Raw genomic sequence first — 20,786 nt, 5'->3', positions numbered from 1 at the left:
AGGGAGACTGGGTGGCGTGTGGGACTGGTAGGACATCTCCAGCCTCTCTTTTTCCACCAAGAGCTGGGGAGAGGCAAAGATCAGAACTGCTGAGGAGTTGTCCTCCCTCTGCCCAGCCACCCAGGGCTCCTCCAGGAGCTCGCCTGCTCTGCCAGGAGCTGAGGTGGGAATGTACTGCTGGAGAAGGAGATGTCCAGGTTGGATCCCGGCATGTAACGTTAGATCTGGTTGGATCCTCCCATGACTTGTTCACCCCCCCAGGATGATGAGGTAGTGACTTTATGTGCTGCTCACGGCGTTGCACGTCCACGCTGGCCTCAGCCTCCTCTTCCTCCTTCGCTGGCGGCGTGTGAAGGTTGGGGACCATTTGTGGAAGGGGCATTCTGACCCTGGGGTCTGGGCCCCCCAAGGCTGGAGCTGGTGCTTCTTGGTGGAGCCCCAACCCCAGGTGCACTTGCGGTTGCGCTCTGCCGAGAAGCACCAGCTCCACCCACATTGCAGTTGGGTTCTCCTCACTTCTGAGGTGGTGGTGGTGCAAGAGTGGTGTCCTCGGCACCAAGTGACCTTCCCAGGCGTTGCCCCATCTCTCCTTAACCACTGCTGAGGAAGACACCGCTGCCTTCAGCTCCGCTGGGTGATGCCCAACTCAATTCGGGGCTAAGTCTATGCATCAGGCTTGCATCGGTTCATGCATACGCTCCCAAAATAATCTCTTTACCTCCTCTAAACTTCCTTGTTCCCTTTCTAGCATTGATTTGTTCACCTTACACCGAGTGCCCAGAGTGTCCTGCTCCTCCCGGTCCCCCCCTGAAGCTGGGAGGGGTTTGGATGCCCCACCAGTGTCCTGTAAAGGAGGATGCTGCAGCACTGTGTTCTCCCACGTCACCCGTGACTTATGCATCTCCATCTCGATGTCTGAACCTGCTGCTTCAGGTGAGGTGCTGCAGTGACTCTGCCAAGGGGAGGGACAACCTCTTTGCACCCCCAAGAGACCCCTGGGGACCAGCGCCACCACTGGGGCTGGCCATCGCTGCAGTTTATTCCCCCTTTGGCAGGGCACGGCGTCTCCTCCAGCCTCCTGTCCCCAGTCTTCTGGTCCCCACACACCCAGCACAACCCTGGGAGTTGCCTTGAGAGGTGCTCAGGGCTGCTGGCGGCACCGATTCCCCGTGGGAAGAGCCGTTCCCTGCTAGGATCGCAGAGGGGTGGGAGGTTTGAGGCAGCTCCCCAGCAGCCCAGGGTCGTTTTGTCCTGGATTTTCTTCTCCCAGCTCAGCCCCGTCCCGGCATGGTTGAGCCTCTGGTTGGCAGAAGCCCCATCCTTGGAGTCAACGTGGGACATTCCAAGCACCTTTTCCCAGCTCCCTCACTTGGAGCACAAGGGCAGATTAAAAGCAATGTATTATTATTATTATTATTAGACCAGGGTATAATTAATTCCTTATCGAGTCACAAGTGTCTAATTTGATGGTTTTTTTCCCCTGCTTGTTTCATCGCCCCAGGTCTTATTTTACTGCCTGTTATTAAATCTTAACTTCGAAGGGAGAAAGTTAATTACTGCATGGGCTTTGCCATGGTGCTAATTACAGAGACATCAGCAATCTTCACATGCGTTGATTTATCCTCCTCTGGGAAGAGGGGATTCCTGCCCCAGTTTTATCTCTGTTTCCCATCATTAAAATCAGTACAACGACACGCGGAGGGGATCGGGGTGACGTCCGTAGGGCTTTGAAGCTTGTGATTTCATGCGCTGGCCTTTGGTGGGGTTTCAGACGAGCTTTCCTACGTCTCCACCCTGACCCTCTGTACCCTGTAACTCCCCAGTGTCCTGCGGTTCCTCTGGGGGCTGGCCTGTCTTTTTCTTGGATTCGCCACAAAAAAGCAAAACCACTACGGCCCTAACTTTGTATGAAAATCCACAGAAGGTACCAAGAGGCAAGACATGGAGATGGCGGGCTCACGCTCGCTGCTCTCTGTGCTGCAGGAAGCAGGGATGTGCGGGGAGGTGATGCTGGGAAGGGGGTACCGTTCCCCCAGACCAGCTTGCCCAGCGTTGCCGTCTCAGCTGGTTTTGGATCTAATTAAACTCAAAGAGCTGAGGTGACGTCAGAAATACTGGAAGGTGCTGCTGCGGAGCCGAGCAACTCATCCCGTGGGAAACGGGCAAGGATGGAGCCGGTGGGAGGAAGACGAGCTGGAACCTCCTGCTGCGCTTGCAGCCGGGATGAGTTTCTGGAGAACGGAGGAGATGGGGCTTGGTGGAGGATTCCCCGAGTCCCTTGAGGGTCATGATCTCATCCGCTCAGCTCAGCCTCTACTGAGCCATCATCCAAAAATCAGCTGGGAAGAGCCAGCAGGACGCGGTGCTGGAGGGCAGAGGTTGTCCGCAGATGAGGTATGGACCATGTCTCGCTCCTACATCTTTTCCAAGCCTTTCCTTTAGGTTTCCTCTGCTTTGCTTAGAGGAACTACCACGGAGGGAAGGAGGCAGAATTACATACTGCTCCAGGTGCGGTAGGTAACGCGTTTCCTGAATAAAAATGAGCCGTCTCCTGCAAGACTTCGTTTCCATTCACAGAATCGCAGACTGGCAGGGTGGGAAGGGACCTCTGGAGATCACCCCGTCCCACCCCCTGCCAGAGCAGGGTCACCCAGAGCAGGTGGCACAGGAACGCCTCCAGGCGGGGTTGGAATGTCTCCAGAGACGGAGACTCCCCCACCTCTCTGGGCAGCCTGTGCCAGGGCTCTGCCACCCTCACAGCAAAGAAGTTCCTCCTCGTGCTGAGGTGGAACTTCCCATGGTCACGTTTGTGCCCGTTACCCCTTGTCCTGTCGCTGGGCACCACTGAGAAGAGCCTGGCCCCATCCTCCTGACACCCCCCCTTTCAGTATTTATCAGCGTTGATAAGGTCCCCCCTCAGCCGTCTTTTTTCCAGACTGAAGAGACCCAAATCCCTCAGCCTTTCTCCATCAGAGAGGGGTTCCAGTCCCCTCAGCACCTTGGTGGCCCTTTGCTGTCCCCTCTCCAGCAGTTCCCCGTCCTTCTGGAACCGGGAAGCCCAGAACTGGACCCAGCGCTCCAGCTGTGGCCTCCCCAGGGCAGAGCAGAGGGGGAGGATGACCTCCCTCCACCTGCTGGCCACGCTCTTCTTGATGCCCCCCAGGATGCCATTGGCCTTCTTAGCCACAAGGGCCCATTGCTGGCTCATGGGCATCCTGTTTTTGAAAATACTCCTCTCCCTTTTGTGAGCGCTCAGGGCGGCAGTGAATCTGGTCTGATGGCAACAGCTCGCTCCAAAATCCCCCCCCAATATTTGCAGGAGAAGACAGAGCTGTGGTTCTGAGGCCAGCGGGGTTGGGCAGAGTGGTTCTTGCTCCCTCTTTGGACGTGCAGATAACCCGGGGCTTGTTCCAAAGGGCCGGCAGAAAGATGCTCTCAACGTCTGACCCGCTCCGGGTGCTCCCAGGGCCGATGTTTGCCCACTGCTGGGGCTGCTGGCCCGGGGGCCGGCGGGTCTCCCTGCCTTTTAAAAATCAAATTAACTCTAAACAAGTTTTCTCTTCCAGGCCAGATTTTGGCTCCTGCTTTTCAAACTGGCAGCGCCCAGGAGATTTTCTGCCTCTGCTCTTTTTCCCGAAGGGCAGTTTTGATTTTATTTGGGGGGTTTGGGTGTAGCCCCCCCCCGCGGGGGGGTCTCCCAGCCAGGAATCTCCCAACAAGAGCAGCCACGGCTCTTTGGCCCCTTATATTTCAGCTGCGGGCAGGGAGGAAAAAAGAAAGAAATAAAAAAGGAAAAAACGGAGGGAATTTGGAAACAGCGACGCAGGGATGTATGCGCACCCTGCGGGGGGAGACGTTGTGCCCCCCCCCGTGCCCCTGCAGCCCCCGGGGTGCAGGCAGGGCGGTGCAGGGTCCCGCATCCCCCGGGGTGGGGGGGTCTCACCGCCCCCGGCGCAGGCAGGGCGGTGCGGGGTGGGGGTCCCGCAGCCCCCGGGGCGCAGGCAGGGCGGTGCCGGTGCGGGTTCCCGCCGCCCCCGGTGCAGGTAGGGCGGTGTCGGTAAAGGGTAGGGGGTCCCGCACCCCCCGGGGTGTAAGTGCGGGGTGGGAGTTCCGCCGCCCCCGCTCCAGGCAAGGGTGTGCCGGTGCGGGGGCCCGCCTCCCCCGGTGCAGGCAGGGCGGTGCCGGTGCGGGGTCCCGCCGCCGGGTGCGGTGCCCGCTTGTCACGGGGGCTGCGGCGGGCACGGCCCCGGGGCTCTCCCCGGCCGCTCGGGGCTCCCGGGGCTTCGCCCCCTCCCTCGGTGTTCCACCCCCCGCTCCCGGTGCCGGGCCCCGCCCTGCAGGCGGTGGCGCGCGCCCCCTGCCGGCCCCGCCCCGCCCCTCGGCCCCGCCCCGCCCGGCGTCCGCTGCGCGGTGACGTCAGCGGCGGCGTGCCCCTGTGCCCGAGCCGAGGAGACCCCGCAGCCGCTGCCAACGCCCGGCGGAGACTCTGAGGTGAGCGGCCGCGCCGGGGCGGGCACGGAACCGCCGCCGCGACCACCCGCGCCCTTCTCCCCGCACGCCGCCGCCCCCCCCCCCCACCGGCCTTGCCGCGCCGCAGCCGCTCTCCCGGGGCCCGCGGTGCGTGTGCGGGGCCTCCCCGGGCGGCCGCCGGTGGGGCGCGGCGGGGCCCTTCCCGGCGCTGCGGGGCGGGGGGGTGGGGGGTGCGGGCTGGCGCGGAGCCCCCTCCCCGCTGCCGGTTGTTGGGGGAGGGGGGGCTCGGCCTTCGCGGGGCCGCGTCTGCCGGGGGCGGCGGTGCCGGGCCACCGCCTCCTCCCCTCCCCCGCTTCCTGGCGCGGCGGGCGGGGGCCGGACCCTCGGAGCGGCGGCAGGAAGCGCTCCGCTGCCGGGCTGGGGGCGTCGGCCGCGGCGGGGGCCCGGGCCTCGCTCCCCGCCGGGGCTGGCTGGGCCTGACCTGGCTCCCCGCCCCGCGGAGCGGCCTGGCCGCGCTGGGGGGCGGCGGGCGGTCACCCGCGGCGGGGTGAGGGGTGTGTGGGGGGCTGCGGGCTGGGCTCGCTGTCGCTGCCCGGCCGGGGCACCGTGGCCGCTCTGCGCCGCCGCGGGCGCTGTGGAAGGCTTGGCCGGAGCTGTATGCGCTGCAAGAAGCCATCTCCCACACGAGAAGGGGTTGGGGGGTGCGGCTTGGCTTTCGCCTGCCGAGGTGCAGGTCTCTGCTCCCTCGAAGGCCGTCCTTACCAGTGCCAACGACGGCGCTGGTTTTGGCTGGGGTAGGAGCCAGGGCTACCTCGAGGCTTGGTGTTGACATATGTTTCTCCTTTTAAACTTCATCAGGGTGCGTATACTGCAGCAGCATGTCGCCTAGCTGTGTTTTAAAGGTTTGTTTTAGTGGTCTGGACTTCATTAGTGTTTTTTCCTATAAGCGGGTAGAGCTTGCAGCTGATGGCAACAACAGGAGACGCTCGTATGGCCGGGTAGCTGCAAGCATAACAACTGGCGTTGTGAAACCTGTGCTTAATGAAGAATTGCAAAATGGTCAGAATTCCTGCTGCCCTGTCTGTGTGGGTACTGCAACCGGTGGAGCCAGAGCGGCTTCGCTGCCCTCCTCTGACAGGGCCTTTGCGAGGAGGCCATGTTAGATGACAACTGAGCAGGCAGGAGTAGTTCGGTCTGGCCATCTGTGATTGTCTTTGTCTCGTGTTCATCTGTGTTTCTTCTAGGAAGGGAGGTGCTAGCTGTCTTTATTCAAAGTGCCCCAAACATCCTTTTTTTTTTTTTGGGGTATTTAAAACCTGGATCAAGCTCCTCATACTGCTAATTGCAGTAACTCAGTAAAGCTCTTCAAGCTTTCCCTTTCAGTTAGCAAAAGGGTCTTATGCAAAACCAACTTTAGATAGAAAGCCTTTGTATTCAGCTAGCTATACGTGGAGAATCCGTTGTTCTGCTTTGGGAACTGTTCCTTCTTGTTAGTGTAGGATTATGGGGAAGGCGGTATAGGCAGATGTATTTCTGAAACAGGTCTTAGGGCACACGTAAGGCTGGCATCAGTATATTGCTAACTGTGGAAATGATTCTGTGTTTAAACTGTTCACTCGTATGCCTCGGTAACAATGAGGAAAAGCATTTTTAAATCTTGGCAAGGAATAAAAACTACTGTGATGCAAGATAAAACATGTTTGCAGTTTGGTAACGTGTTCTAGGCAGAAATTTTAATCATTAGATTTGCATACTTTGAACTTGGTTATTCATGACCTGCAACTGGTGCTCGCAGCTCATTACATGTCCTGCTTGGGGTTATTTGTTTGCCTGGAACTGATGCCTGTTTTGTGAAGCTTATTGGGTTTTCATTGTTAAATAGAAATGTTCTGGAAGTCCTGGAGTGTCTGGAGTATCTAAAATGGAATCCGTAGAGCTTCTACTAAAAGAACAATAGTAAACAGAAACATCTGAAACTCCAAGGGATTTCCCTGATGAGTGTGCAGCTGTGCTTTCCTTGCTTTCCTGCAAAGCCTGTGAAGGGCTGATGTGAAGAGCAGCCTGAATTTGACTGCTAATCCTGATGTAAAAGTTCCTTCTGGTTAAAATGCTGCTTTGGTACTGAAATAAATTTCCAAGTCGTATGAGCACAGACAGCTGGACATCTTAATTAAAATCTTTTCAACAGCTATCTGTTGCCCTGTGAGCTTCACAGTCAATACAGCATATTGATACAGCTGGCTTCCAACTCGAGAACTTGTAGAATATATGAATGTGCATCATTGCAGCTGAGGTGTATGTAATCTGCTTTACGCTAATGTGAGTGCTCACAGCTTTTAAAAATCATCTATGGGCTTGTGCGTTTTAGCCCTCTCCTTCCTCTGCCTGCCTTTTTGTGGTCAGATGAGCTTTCATGCTGTCATTAGCCTCGATCGTATGAATTTCAGTGATCTGAGTTCTAGAGTAATAGTCTGTAAGGGGGAATTGTAGGGGGATGTCATTATCCTCACTCTTGAGGCTCCAGTTCCCGAGGAAAGAACACCACCTTTTTTTTCATAGAAGGTGAAGGTGCTGTCAAATTGAATGGAAGTGAAATCGGTTTCTGGTACTCTGAGTAGCACAAGAAAGTCCCTTTAACCACTTACACTTAGTGTGTTGCAGAGTTCTGCCTTGGCTCCTGTCACCCCATTATGCTAAATGCGGCTGAAAAAGCCCACTAATTTTAGTAGTTAATATGTGACAAATAAAACAACGTAGTGACTAGCTAAGTTTTTATGCTGAAGCTTTAAAGAAATTTGAAGCATCTTTACGTTTCTGGAGCCTATCATCACTTAGTTACGTGGCTTCCTTCAAGCCCTGTTTAATATAGCTTACACCGTACTGCATACACATGCATACCATAAGGGTATCCATCGGAAAGGATTACCCCTGGAAGTGGCAGGTAAAACCCTTTCACCAGAGTGTCTCCTCGGGCACAAAATTCTCCGTATGGCCTTCCATATGCAGTGGTTAGCTGCCTCTTGCAGCCCCTGCTGCGTCTTTATGATGGTCTGCAGGTAAATGCCTGAGATAAACGACAAAAATGGCATTAAGGCGAGATATTCCCAGCTTCTGGGGGTGGATTGTTGTTGGGTGGAAGAACTGGGTTTGTTTATCCAGTCCTGGGTGTGCAGTAAACTGAAAATAATGAATATGAGAAGCAGAGTTTCAATGCTGCTGGCATGAAATTGATCTTTGCAGTCTTCCCTTTGAGTTTCAGTTAGTGACTTCTGTTTTAAAGAGTTTTAAAACTTCAAAATACCGTTTGGCCTATTTTCTCATCGGTGAAGGAGTTGCCCTTTTCTTGATGTATCGACTTTTCTTCTAAACAAGGGACATTTTACAAAGACAAAACAAAGGGTTAGTTTTGCAAAAGCTTTTAAAAACCGTAGTTCTATTTTAAGCTCTTGCGCTGCTAATTCACCCCATTACTTTTGAATGTTACGGCATAATTCCCAGCAGGAGAGTTGTTCCATGCGCTGTTCTCTTGTCTCTTGAAAAACCGAAACAAAACCTTTTTGAATACAGCAATGGAGGGGCTTCCTCTGAGCCTTTCTGCCTGGCGGTGCTGTGCAGATACCGCCCTCATCTGCGCTCAGACTTCCGTGCCTGTGGTCCCATGGTGTGGTATCAGTGTGTATTTTCGAAGCGTAGACCAAACTACGTCAGGGTGAAGGTTTTTACCAAGCGAATACAGTGTCGGAGCAAACCTTAGGCTGAGCAGAGGAGTGGGGACTAGTCGAGGCCCGGAGGCAGACTACAGCGGGACAGGATTGCTGTCACTGGCGGTGCCAGACTCACAGCCATAGCTACGGCTGCCAGAATTGTCTTGGTTTGTAACAAGCTGTTTTGAATTGCTCAGCTCTTCTCAAGTTGAAAGATGCTGTGCTGTGTTTTTGGCCAATGATGAGTGTTCTGTTTGGGGGAGGAGCGGGGGGGAATGACAAAAATGTTCCTGCAGCTTTGGGTGTAAGGAAAGAGGGCATCTGCCCCTCCATCAACTGGTGTAGCTGTTTGCCTTGGGCCAGCGGTGGCTGGCAAACAGCTGAATGCCAAAGGGCTTGTTGTGGGAAGGCTGCGTCCTGGGCTTGGATGTGACGGTGGCCATGCTCTGGTTGTGGTTCACCTCGATGCGTTTGAACAGTTAACTTGAGTTTAGTGACTTATTTTTGTTTTTAGTGCTTGTGTTGCCGAGCTAAAGGCTTGGTTCCGCTCAGAAGGATCCTCCTCTTCCATGTCCTGCGGTGGGGGCTGTTACTTTTTCTTGAGCATCTTCTGCATTTACCTACTGCTGAGAAACTGCCAGTTGCCCAACAGGCACTGGGTCCTGCTGCCTCGGCCCAGGTGTTGCGGGTGGCCTGTCCTCTGCCGCGCGAGGGAGGGGGGCTCCAGCTGCTCTGGTCGCTTCCTCCGCTTAGGTGAGTGTGGGGCCACCTCTCCCGCTTCAGTTATTTTCTGAACTTCCCAGCTACTTCCTTAGTTTTAAAAGAAATGGCAAGGTGGCTCAGTGGCTTGGAAAAGTTGAAAGTTGCTCTTGCAATGTTTTTTTTTTTTTTTTTTTAACAAAGCTTTATCTCTTTAGTCCTCAGACGGTATGTTGCTGCTCGGCCTGAGCTATGTCCCCCGAACACGCTGCATCCTCAAGGCTGTGTGCACGGAGCACCCGCAACTGTCCCCTTCCCTGCGCGTAACAGGAATGAGGAGAGATCTGCCGCAACTGATGCGCATGCAGGGTGCTTCCCATTATGCAAAAATGTGCCTCAAAATAGAGGAAGTTCTGCCAGTGCCTGTTTTAGAACGTAGCTGACCGTTGGTATGGGGAGAGAAACAGCGAGGCTAGTGCGCACCATGATTTGTTAGTGTGCAAGAACAGGAGTATAGGTACAGCTCGTATTTTTACATATTAACAGTATGAAACTAAGCTAATAAAGATATTTTTTTTTAATGTGGTATTAAAATACTGAACAGGATTTTGTTACACGGTAGGGTAAACCAGCTTCCTGTAGAATATGAAAGTGAAGAGTAATAATGTAAGATTAAAATGCCTTTGACCAAAAAGGACTTAATGTAAGCCCACGTACTTCCCAGTGTTTGATCTGAGGCAGGTTTTCCTGGTGCTGAGGGCTGGTTTTGACAGTGTAATCTTAACCAGAGTGATAACAGAGAAAACGACGCTTTTGCTCTTTCCTGTCGAATTCGGTAAAGTTAAGGTGGCAGTTTTGAGCCGTGCCATTGCCGAGATGGTCAGTGCCAGTGCTACGGCGGGTGGGCACATGTAGGCACGGCTGCACCACGCTGGAGCTGCCGTGGCAGCAGAGAGCCCACTGGGTCACTCTCTGTCTGGGCAGGCTGCATGGGCAGCTTTCTTGTTTCGAACTTCAGACTAAAATGGGATGACATGGCTTTCCCCTTCTTTTTTTTGAAGTTACAGAACTTGAAGCACGTTGGTAGTTTAGGTTCAGGCTTTTAAAATTCCCCCACCCAGTGCCTTCACTTCCTATCTTGTGCATGTCTCTGCTTCACCAGTTTGTTGTGAGGAGACTTTACGAAGATGTACAAAGTGGCTGTCAATCCTTACTTACATCATCAGAAAAAGAAAGTTATGTTAAGTGTAGAAAATACCAGTTGATCTCAGAAAACTGCGTTTTGAGAAGAGATCTCTTGGTTCTTCCTTGGTAATTCCTAGTAACTTGGCTAGAAACGGGTGCTTCAAAACCACAGAGGCATTGGGATACGCAAGCTGTGCTGCGGGGCAGACCTTGGGATGCTCCAAGACCCCAGACGCATACTTAACCTCAAACAGGCGTTCCCATAACGGTAGCAAATTCGGTGGGTTTCAAGAACAACATCAGCCTGAGAGCTCAGCTAGGTCTGTCATGGTGCTGGTCCAGCTCCGTCGGTGATGGTGATCCTGTATCTGGCTTTTGTGGGCCTAAATGTTGCCCATTCTTGTGTCCAGTGCCAGGGTGAGACTGTGGGTGCGGGCAGGCGTACGAGCTGGAGTGTGCTCTGCTGCTGTGGGTCTCTTCAGCTTCACATTGAGACCTGCCGCAGATCTGGATCTGTACCCGGAATTCTTGTGTTCCTCTTGACACCAACTTGTAGCATAACTGAGGGTTGTTTTTTTTTTTTTGGCCGTATGTCTGCTAATTAGACGCCTTCCATATAAACCAAAAAGGAACGCTGTTTTTTGGAGATAGTTCTCCCTTGTGGAGTGCAAATTCTGAGATGGGATTTAAAGGGTTGCCTGACTTGCTAGCAGAAGTTAAAAAAAAACAACCAAACAAAAAAAAAAACCCAGCACAAACCCCAAACCCCCAAACAACCAGTGCTTAAAAAGAAGGATATCTTTTTCAAGACCCTGAACTGATTACGATACAAGACTGTTTCTTCAGTGGTTTCTTCTGCTTTTTGCAAGCTTTGCCTTGGACTTCATGATTTCCCTTCTTCTGAGGCAGTGCAACGCCTGTGCTGGTTTATAGCTTGACAGCTTTTTTTTTTTTTTTAAGCTCTGTTTAAGAAGTTAAATACCTGGGCCTTAAGCTCAGTTTGGAAGCTTCGGGAGCACGTGCATTTCTGTTTCTCGCTTGTGTGCCCGCAGCAGTCTGAGCTGCGGGCAGGGCAGGCAGGTGAGCTTGGGCACCAGGCGGTTTAGAGCGTGATACGTACTTTCGAATTTCTTTTACTGCGTTACTAGTATAGAAGTGGCACATGTGTGTAGTTCTGGGGTGAGATCTCCCCGAGGAAGATTCCTAGCAGGCTGAAAGGGGGGTTTTGGGCTGGGGGATTTAGGTAACATCCGTAAATGGCTGCTGTACACCTGCAGAGGAGAACACTGGCCGCGGTAACGCCGCTCTTGAAACCAGTTTTGCCCTCTGTGCCAGGGAGTCTTCCCGGGGTTCAGCTCTTAATCAGAGAGCAGCTGCTGTTGGTGGTTTGCATCACAGGTCTGCGACAACACCAGTGTAGCAAGAGGTCCAAGGTCTTTTAGCTCTGCTGTTGACAGCTGAACCCGTGCGGTCTCTTTGTTAGTGGTTTGTGATCTTCACAGAGAACCAGTGCGTTGCGCGCAGTGATCTTTGCGATGAAGGGTTCGCCGTGCCAGGTCTGTACCGCAAGTGTTCAATTAGTGCTTTCCCCATATAATACTGGTAGGCATCTGGTGGGGAAACAGGGTGGCTTGGGTTGTAGTAGCTGATTGTCTCTCTCTGGTGCCCCTGGTTCGGGAGACTTGCCAATTTGAAAAGCAAAAGTGTTAGTTTATAGTAGGGCTGGAGGACGTGGCAGAGGGCAAGTACCTTGAAACGGTAGGGCGAGGGTGCCTTGAAATGACTGTGATTAGTCTAGGAACAAATTATCAAATACAAACAAATACTTTATTTAGAAACGTGGGGTTTTTTATAAGGTAAAAAATGGAAGTAGTGTGGAAGGGTAAAAGTGGTTAACAGACATCAGCATGCCTAAGTGTCTTCCTTTCATTGTGGACTCCCGAGTGCTTTGAGCTCACAGGAGTTAGATGAATAACCTTTTTACTGTACAATTGCATTGTTCGGGAGGGGAAAAAAAAATAATTAATGGTCTTAGTCTTCAGAAATAGCTCTGTTTTCTTGTAACATGTAGCAGGCTTCCAAACAGGATCTGGGAGCTGCGAGGAGCTGGTTAAGCTGCGACTGGTGAGTTAATGGTGTGTGCGCTAAAGAGCATCATGAAATGGTTCTTGGTCATCAGGCGGCGGCTGCTCGCGGGGAGCTGCCTCCAGCCGGTACCTGTGATGAAATGGCAGCAGTTTCAGTCCTGCCTGAAAGAGGAAGCCGCGGTGCTGCTGAGGCTCGGCAGGAAACCGGTGCAGGATGTGTGGACAGATTTGACAGCTCGGTTTCCTTTGGCGAGGAGAACGTACGCGTTCTGACCTGAAAACAGACTTCAGCAGCTTAAAAATAAAAGGAATCTTAGCAAGCTTGGAGGCTTGTGGTTTCTGCATCGAATTGCTTGTGGAGACTGAAGGCAAGATCATGCACATTCTTACCTCTTGGTTTAGGAGAGAACGCTGATTGTGTACAAAGAGCCACAAAATTTCACTTAATTCTTCACAGTCCGTAGTTCCCGTTGCTGCTAGAATATATTGCAACTACTGTGCATTAAAACTAAGGGGCTCCCATAGTAACACCACGTTTCATGTGCTTGCCATTAAACTGGGAAAAGTAGGCTTGTACAAGAGGGGCCGCAGTGTCAGGGTGCGTTTGGGACAGCGTTTCTTGCAACTTGTGCTATGTAAGGGGGAACTTGCCATAGGCACCGTGGATTTCTTCGGCCTTTTGTGATCTCTCAGGGTCTTTTGGAGCATGCACAGGCCTGTACGAAGAAAGTGCCTAATTCCAAACTTGCCTTTGCACTAGGGAGGATTAACCTATCTACACAGCGTCCCGCTGGAGACTTTAATTAAACTTTTCATTGCAGCACTTGCATCTCTGTTACCACTTTTTTGGGATTAATCCTCAATGCAGATCAGCTGTCTGTCATAAAAATGTAACTGGGCTTTAAAGGAAAATTCTGTAAAATGGACCTGTTGAGTCTGGAATAGGGTTGTCTGATGAATTTGACAAAGTTTACGAGGCTTTGTAATCCACAGTTGCCAGGATAACGTTGAGCTCTGTGAAAGCCTGCGGGTGTGATCGCATGCTGAACAGGTTAAAATCCAACAAATATTAGAAATATGATCAGTTTAACATGTACTTTGCTGAAGCACTGGAGTTTTTTGTTACAATACAGAGAGGTTTGAGAAATTAAATCAATTCAGTGTTGTTGTTTTTTTTTTTTAAGATGTCTTTAGATCTTGTTGAACAGAAGTGACTTGCATTACATTCCTAGTCTTTATCAGCTCCCCTGTCTGGGCTTGGCCGGGTGGCTCACGATTACATGCCTCAAAACTCACTCACTGCACTCAAACTGGGATGACTTCAGCGCTTTCCAGTCTGTTTTAATTCCCTCAGATATTTAAAACTACTCGGAGTGTTTCCTAGTCCTGCTGGGTGGTGTGTGTGTAGGCTTCCTTTTATTAGGCTACTTTTTTTGGGGAGCAGCCCCAAACCCCTTGTAACTTCTTTGCTTCTCCCTCCTTTGGCGCTGTGCGGTAGGGATGAGTTATTCCCTAGCTGTATCTCCTATTGGACTAGATCACTTTGAAACCACGAGTCAATGAGGTATCTGTCTTTAAAGCTTTCCCTACGGAAGAGTAGGTCGCAGGATGGTGCATGGGAGCTCCCTAAAAATGAGCTTGTTTTCCGCTGTGTTCTCTGGACTTCTTAGAAATGGAAAACAGAAGGTAGCTCATCCTGCTAATCTAGAAAGCCCGATAATCCAAGTAAAATAATTTATTCACCAACACTTTTCCACTGGTAAGACTTTTGAGACCTATGCTTAAGACTCTAAATCTGTTTAAAACTTAGGCTTTCTTATGTCAGTATTTAAAGATAAAGTTACATATCCATTAAGGGGAAAAAAAATGGTGAGGGGATCCTTTTACCTAAAAATGTGCTGGAATGCAGTTTGGTCCTGTGAAGATGTAATCCCGAAGCGTCTCATGGGCTGGGGGGTGGCAGTTAAACAACTGTGTGAGAGAAATGGTAGTCACTTGGTACATAGACAATGTCTGGGGGGGGCAGTTCAGTGTTTTCCATGGTATATTTTGTTAATGTCTTCCTTTTGGTTTTGTTTTTTTTTTTTTTTTCCTAACCAACACCCAGCCCTGCTCAGGCTTTTCCAGGTCACCTGTTGTGCCGTTCAGGTTCTGCTTTATGCTTCGGAGTGAGGCGTCGGGTTATTTGCACTCTGTTTTGTTCCGCTTGCCCGAAAGCTTGAAGGCTCGGGTCAGCCGGTGGGAAAAGGCGGTGTGTGGGGTGAGTTCAGAGCCTTTCCCTCCCGCCCCCATCCAGCGTAGGGTGGTACGCGTTTGGATCGGTGATGCGGACCATACCAGCCCTGGGAATTCAAGTGAATTTGAGGTGCAGGCTGAGAGTAAGCAGTGCTTTTATGGGAAATACTCTTAACTTGAACTGCTGGTGTTCTCCGCTGTGCACTGTGAGACTCAGAAGTGAGTGTTGTGGCAGTAACGCTGCCTGCGTGCGAGGCGTGTGTGGCCAGCCTGTGCTCTGTCTCTGAGCCCGTCCCAGAGCTTGTGCGGGGCTTGGCTGGGTCTGAGGACAGGGAAGAAGCGGAGGTTTGCAGTGACTCGCGTACTGCACCGATGGGCTTTCTCGTACTGGGCTTTCCTTTTGTTGCTTGCTTGATGCTTGCTGGAGTAATGAGTTTTGAAGAGTAACACTAAACACGTCTCCTTTTTTTTTTTTTAAAGGCATATGCGAGCTTTTCTTGTACGAGTGAATATACAGAATTTTAAGGTTTGTAGTTGATCATGGATTGGTATGCTGCAAAAAAGCATAGGAAGCACTTCAGAGCCTGGATTTTTCCTCTCCTGTGCTTTCTGGGTTCTGGAAAGGCTGTCTTGAAGCAGATATGTAACCTGCAAATTATGAGTAAACAAGGAAATACGAATAATTGGGGCAAGAGGGTAGAAGAGGAGGTAGAGCAGGAAGGGAGAGGAGGAACAGAGAATGGAGGAGGAGGAGGTGTGCGGCAGGGGGAGGGCAGGGTGGAAGGGAGACTGGGTTTCTCAAAGAGGTGGCCCCAGTGCTGTGGAGCTGGAGGTGGGTGTGCTCCTCCTCTTGTGATACCGCGTGGGGTGAGCAAGGGCAGCCGGAGCAGAGATCTCCTGAATTCCGCCCGCCATTGGAAAAGCTGGGAAGCCCAATGTTTTGTACGAAATCGATGAACTCTGAAAGGAATTCGTGAAGGCTGCTACCTGTGCTGTGCAGGCACACAGCTGTGTGGCTGTGTTTGGGGAAATCCCAAACCAAAAGGCCGGTGATGGTGCCTTATGGCGTGGAGGAGGCTGGCACGCTGGCGAGGCGTGCTGGAAAGTTAGGCTGGTTTTAGTTGGGGTGTGCTTGAGTTGGTGAGCTAGGTCTGATACCTGTTTTGATGTGTTTTCCTCTTAGAATCTACTTAACAAGGGACTCATCCCTTTCCACCTTTGTTTTAAACATGAAGGCTTTCTTAATTTGGGACTGAGCTGCTCAGTTCCATTGACTGCTTTCTTTCTGGTGACTCTTTTTTTTTTTTTTTTATTCTAAAATGCGGCTTTTTTTTCTTTGATCAGTGCCACCAGCATGGCAGGGCAGAACTACGTGAGCACCTTTAGCAGTCGACACAATATCTCAACAAACGGATGAGCTGACCTGAACACAGAAAATGTCTTTTGAAATGCAAACGATTGCTTCGTCCTTCTGAGTAAACGTGCATTTGCTTCAGGGCCAAATTTCAGAACTTTTTATGGTATTAATGAAGGGCCTGTTGGTACGGCTTCGCTGTGGATGCTGCTGATCATCCTGTCTGAAACTGAAGCGTGCTGCACAAATCAACAGATTTTTACTATTTTGATGTTGAAACATGGCACCAAGTAGAGGCCTGGTGATAACGCCTGATGCCTATGCGAATCATAGAATCATAGGGTTGGAAGGGACCTCTGGAGATCATCTAGTCCAACCCCCCTGCCAGAGCAGGGTCACCTAGAGCAGGTTACACAGGAACATGTCCAGGTGGGTTTTGAATGCCTCCAGAGACGGAGACTCCACCACCTCTCTGGGCAGCCTGTTCCAGTGCTCTGCCACCCTCAGAGTAAAGAAGTTCCTCCTCATGTTTAGGTGGAACTTCCTATGCTCAAGTTTGTGCCCATTGCCTCTTGTCCTGTCCCCGGGCACCACTGAGAAGAGCCTGGCCCCATCCTCCTGACACCCCCCCTTTCAGTATTTATAAGTGTTGATAAGGTCACCCCTCAGCCGTCTTTTTTCCAGACTGAAGAGACCCAAATCCCTCAGCCTTTCCTCATAAGAGAGGTGTTCCAGTCCCCTAATCATCTTTGTAGCCCTCTGCTGCACCCTTTCCAGCAGTTCCCTGTCCCTCTTGAACTGGGGAGCCCAGAACTGGACACAGTACTCCAGCTGTGGCCTCCCCAGGGCAGAGTAGAGGGGGAGGATGACCTCCCTCCACCTGCTGGCCACGCTCTTCTTGATGACCCCCAGGATGCCATTGGCCTTCTTGGCCACAAGGGCACATTGCTGACTCATGGTCATCCTGTTGTCCCCCAGGACTCCCAGGTCTCTTTCCACAGAGCTGCTCTCCAGCAGGTCAGCACCCAACCTGTCCTGGTGCATGGGGTTGTTCCTCCCCAGGTGCAGCACCCTACACTTGCCCTTGTTGAACTTCATAAGGTTTCTCTCTGCCCAGATCTCCAACATCCTGCGTATGTTGAACGCAGATGTACAGGTAGCAGTGTTGTGAGTGCCTGATGCACCAGATGCCGGCTGATGTCCTGCTCTGAGGCTTTGCTGCCATTTCCTAAAATTGCCTGCTGTGGGTCTCTCTGTGGCTTGCGGGAATGGTGGTGATTAGTATTCCCCGACAAGTACCGGTTTTCGGACCTTTTGAGGGTGTTTGTTATGAAGTTAACTGGCTCCGTCTAAATAGTTGAGCGTTCCTGCAGCATCCGAAGAAGAGACAGTGGTGTAAGGCTTGTTTTGAGTTCCTAGCAAGTAGCTTTCCTTGCAAGCGTAACAGTGGGATGTGCAGTATCAAATCGTGTTGTTAGCCGTGACCAGAACACTCAAAAACCTGGAACTGCGTCGTATTTCTTCCAGATGGCTCTGAGAAGTGAAATCCCCAGGAGGCGCTCAAATGCATGGTTCAGTAGGGATCAATTCAAATTCTTTTTTTTTTTTAATGCAGTTACCCAGAACTGAGAGCCCTGGCAACATCCTTGCTTGGCTAAAGCATTGCCACCGTTCTGAGGGTAAATTTGCTGCCGTGGATGTCTCTCCTTGTGCTCTGCTCCCTGCCCGCCCCCCCGGCAGGGGGTAACTCGGTTTGCGAGTCTTTGTCGCTATAAATAAAAGTACTTCCAATAACATGGAAATGCTGGAAGTCAGTGGGAGCTTTGCTGCTGGGCTTGCTGGGGTCAGGATTTCACACCTGTATGTGAATGAATGGCCAGAAGCCTGGTACTTTTCTAATTAAAGTAATATATTAATGAAGGGCATCTGTGTCTGGCACTGGAGGTAGCTAAATAATGTTTGGAAGAGGTATTGATGGCAAATATTGATTTAGTTTGTGTGCTAAAGTCTGTGCTGGGACGGCGTTGAAGTAGCTGGGTGCATCGTGGTTTTGTAATGCCCGGAGAGTAATACGATTCCTTGGGAACCCGATGCCCCGCTGAGCTGCTCCCTGCTGTCAGCCTTCAATGTGGGGATAAAGGTGCACGTTAAGTAGTGACTTTAACCAAAAGACTGTAGAACTGTACTTGGGCTTTAAAAAAAAAAAAAAAAAACCAAAACCAAAAAAACCCCACAACAGAACAAAAAGAAATGGCGGGGAGAAGGAATTAATCATGTTTGCTTCTGTCTGTACTGGCTAACTCGTATCCCGTAAACTAGTTTCAAAGCTCGTGCTGCTGTGTTTCCTGCTGAGCTGCCTTTAGTGAAGTCTCTCCAGAGGGAGAGGATCTCTTGGGAGGCACGTATGTTACTTAGCAGTCAGCAAGACCCAAGCTTACGCTTTTGGCTTTCTAAGGCTGGATGTGTCCTTGCATTAAAAACAGCCCGGGAAGGCCTTAAGACCTTTTTTTTATTTCTCACTTCTAGGTTACTAGGAAAAAAAATCATGCTAAGTTTGCCTAGTCCGTCCTCGCAATATAGAAAAGTGACCATGTCGTAGGTGGTGTTGGCAGTTGTATGTGGTGGGAGGAGGGGTCTGGCTGTAGGGAGGAGGTATTTGCATTTATGAAAATAAGCAGCTTCCTATCTTGGGGGTGTGATGGAGAGAATGGATCCACCGCCTGATGTAGGAATGTCTATTTCCAGATCCCATATGTGCTGTTAGTGGTTTGGGCTCCAGTCGAAGCTCATCAGTGACATGGACTGCTATCTAGTGAGAATGAGAAACATCTAAAAATATGTATCTTTTTTTTTTTTTCTTCTAGGTTCTCGTTGGAGTTGATATCCTAGTAGACTTCAGCTATGCAGACGATCAAGTGTGTAGTTGTGGGTGATGGTGCTGTTGGTAAAACCTGTCTCCTAATTTCTTACACAACAAATAAATTCCCATCGGAATATGTACCAACGGTAAGTGCGAGAAGGGCTCCAGTTGTCCTTTGGGCATGGTGGGGTAGGGCAGCATGAGTTTCCTTCCTAACTAACCTTTGTGGAGTGCACGCCTTAATACTTGTTCTTCCAGCCTGCTTTCCTGTTGGAGACTAACTAGTACAGCCCAGAAAAGGAATGATCGGTGTGTTCGGGACACTACTGCTACCCGTCTCTCACGTTACCTGGTGGCGCTGGGGTGCCTTTCCTGTCTCGGGGCAGTTCCTGCTGCTTGACTGCTTTGCAGAATCTAAGCTTCTGGTTGCTGATGGCCACCGGCAGAATTCTGTGAACAAGATTATTTGCAGTTGTTAGGATTGCGAAGTGGAGAGCAAGGAGCAGGAAGACCCGCTTTCCAGCTTGTGCTCTCAGTTCTTGCCACGTCTTCATTTTTAGGGAAAGCAGTATTTTATGTTGCTAGAGCAGTCAGTGACTACACCGAACGCTTTCTGATGCTCCTTTCTGCTTTGCAGCTCTGAAGCACCCCGAGGTTGTGCGGTGAACTATGGAGTGTGGCTAGTTATTTCTCGCGTGCTTAGCTGAAGCCGTCTTTGAATCTAGACTGCCCAGTCTCATTCATTTGTACTTCCAAACACTTGCCACCTTTGTGTGTAGTCCTTGATTACTTCTAAGTAACCTGTTGGAGTCTTACAGGCTCAGTTTTCTGAGATACTGAATCCCTTGGCTTATCTAAAGATCAAGTGGGGAGCAGTTTGCCTACAAGCCACATGCGCGTTATCTTTTTAATAGAAAAGTGTTTTTTTTTTCTTGTTAATGTTGCGTATGAAGATGAGTTTGCTGACACTGAGGTGGTTTGGTTTTTTAGGGAGGTTGCTGCAAGAGCCTTTAACACCTGGATGCTCTTTTGATCACTTTTCTCTGTTGTGGACCTGAAAAGGCCATCTACGCATGTAGAAATGGAAGAGTTTAGCCAGATACCCCAAGCAAATTTGAATCTGGAAATGCATTGCCAAGAGGCTGAATGCCTGTGGTGGAAGGGTCAATGATCTTTTCTGTTATGATGAAGCGAGTTATAAGAAGAGCCGGCTCCTCTGAGATGCAGGGTAGCTCCTGCCTCTTTCAGAACAGCTACTTTTTTACAAAAACGTCCGCTCTTTGTGAAAAAGAAGTTGCAGTGAACTTCATTGCCTCTTTTTGAGGTGTTGGTTTTGTACGCTATCCAAAGATCTTCAGCTTACCAAATTTGGGGTTTGTTAAGAATAGGACAGACTCCCACAGAACAAAAATGTTTGTGTTTAGTTATAGATCTGTAACTAAAGATGAAGGGAATTCCCAAACCTGAGAGCATTCAGGGTGGATGCAGTGACCGCTGTTAGGAACCTGAGGGTTGTGCTGGAGACGTGGAGACCTAAGTTCATCTCGCGGACATCCTCTCATTATGGACTGGGAGGGAAGAAGCAGCGTTTGAAACGGCGTTTGCCACTCTCGAGTTTTTGAGAGTGGTGTTAAGTATCCTGCCGGGATGCTTGTAGGACAACCACATCCCGTGGTGGATCTGTGCGAGCCTGCTTGCCCTATTTAAGCTATTCTCTATGGTCAAGAGGAAATGAGAGAGGTCAGGGAGTTCAGGCAGCGAGCGCTTCTATACTTATCCCTAGTGAAATGACCCTTAATTATGTTGAAAGAGGTTATAATCTGAAAATGTTTATTTGGAAAGCTTGCAGGTTTGTCTGCTGTCCTGCAGATGGTAGTACTGTCTATAAATCCCTGCTAACAAGCAATGTGGGGAAAAACTACTCAATGAAACAAGTTACTTGCCAGTGAAGTGTGCTTAAGGTGTGCTGAGGCTTATTTATAGTGCCTTTTAAAACTGTCCCGTGTTTCTGGAATAATATTTACCTCTGAACCTCATGGCTGGAGGAACTCGCTGTTCTGGGGATATCACAGGCCTATTCCTAGTTCTGTGGATGGCCTGGAGGCATATTTCATACTCTGCAAACTGGTAAGTAACCCCTGATATTTCGGCTAATGCTTCGAGTAATAAATGGGCAAAAAAATATAATAGAG

The 20,786-nt window shown here is 50.6% G+C and overlaps 1 protein-coding gene across 4 annotated transcripts in view; it reads left to right on the top strand.

Annotated features, from left to right (window-relative positions):
• Nucleotides 1-4,377: 4,377 nt before the first annotated feature.
• Nucleotides 4,378-20,786, top strand: part of CDC42 (cell division cycle 42) — a 29,764-nt gene continuing 13,355 nt past the window's right edge. For 2 of the 4 annotated variants that reach the window (XM_074560659.1, XM_074560661.1), the window contains exons 1-2: nucleotides 4,378-4,491; nucleotides 18,599-18,740. In XM_074560659.1, the coding sequence (XP_074416760.1) occupies nucleotides 18,636-18,740 (105 nt within the window). In that variant the 5' untranslated portion in view covers nucleotides 4,378-4,491; nucleotides 18,599-18,635. Of the gene's footprint in view, nucleotides 4,618-18,598; nucleotides 18,741-20,786 lie in introns of all 4 variants that reach the window. The other 2 variants (XM_074560660.1, XM_074560662.1) reach the window with 1 other exon arrangement.

Source organism: Larus michahellis, chromosome 16 (genome assembly GCF_964199755.1).
Source record: "Larus michahellis chromosome 16, bLarMic1.1, whole genome shotgun sequence".
NCBI classification, from domain to species: domain Eukaryota; kingdom Metazoa; phylum Chordata; class Aves; order Charadriiformes; family Laridae; genus Larus; species Larus michahellis.
The sequence above is the reverse complement of the archived record's forward strand: the minus strand, read 5'-3'. Positions and strand labels throughout refer to the sequence as shown.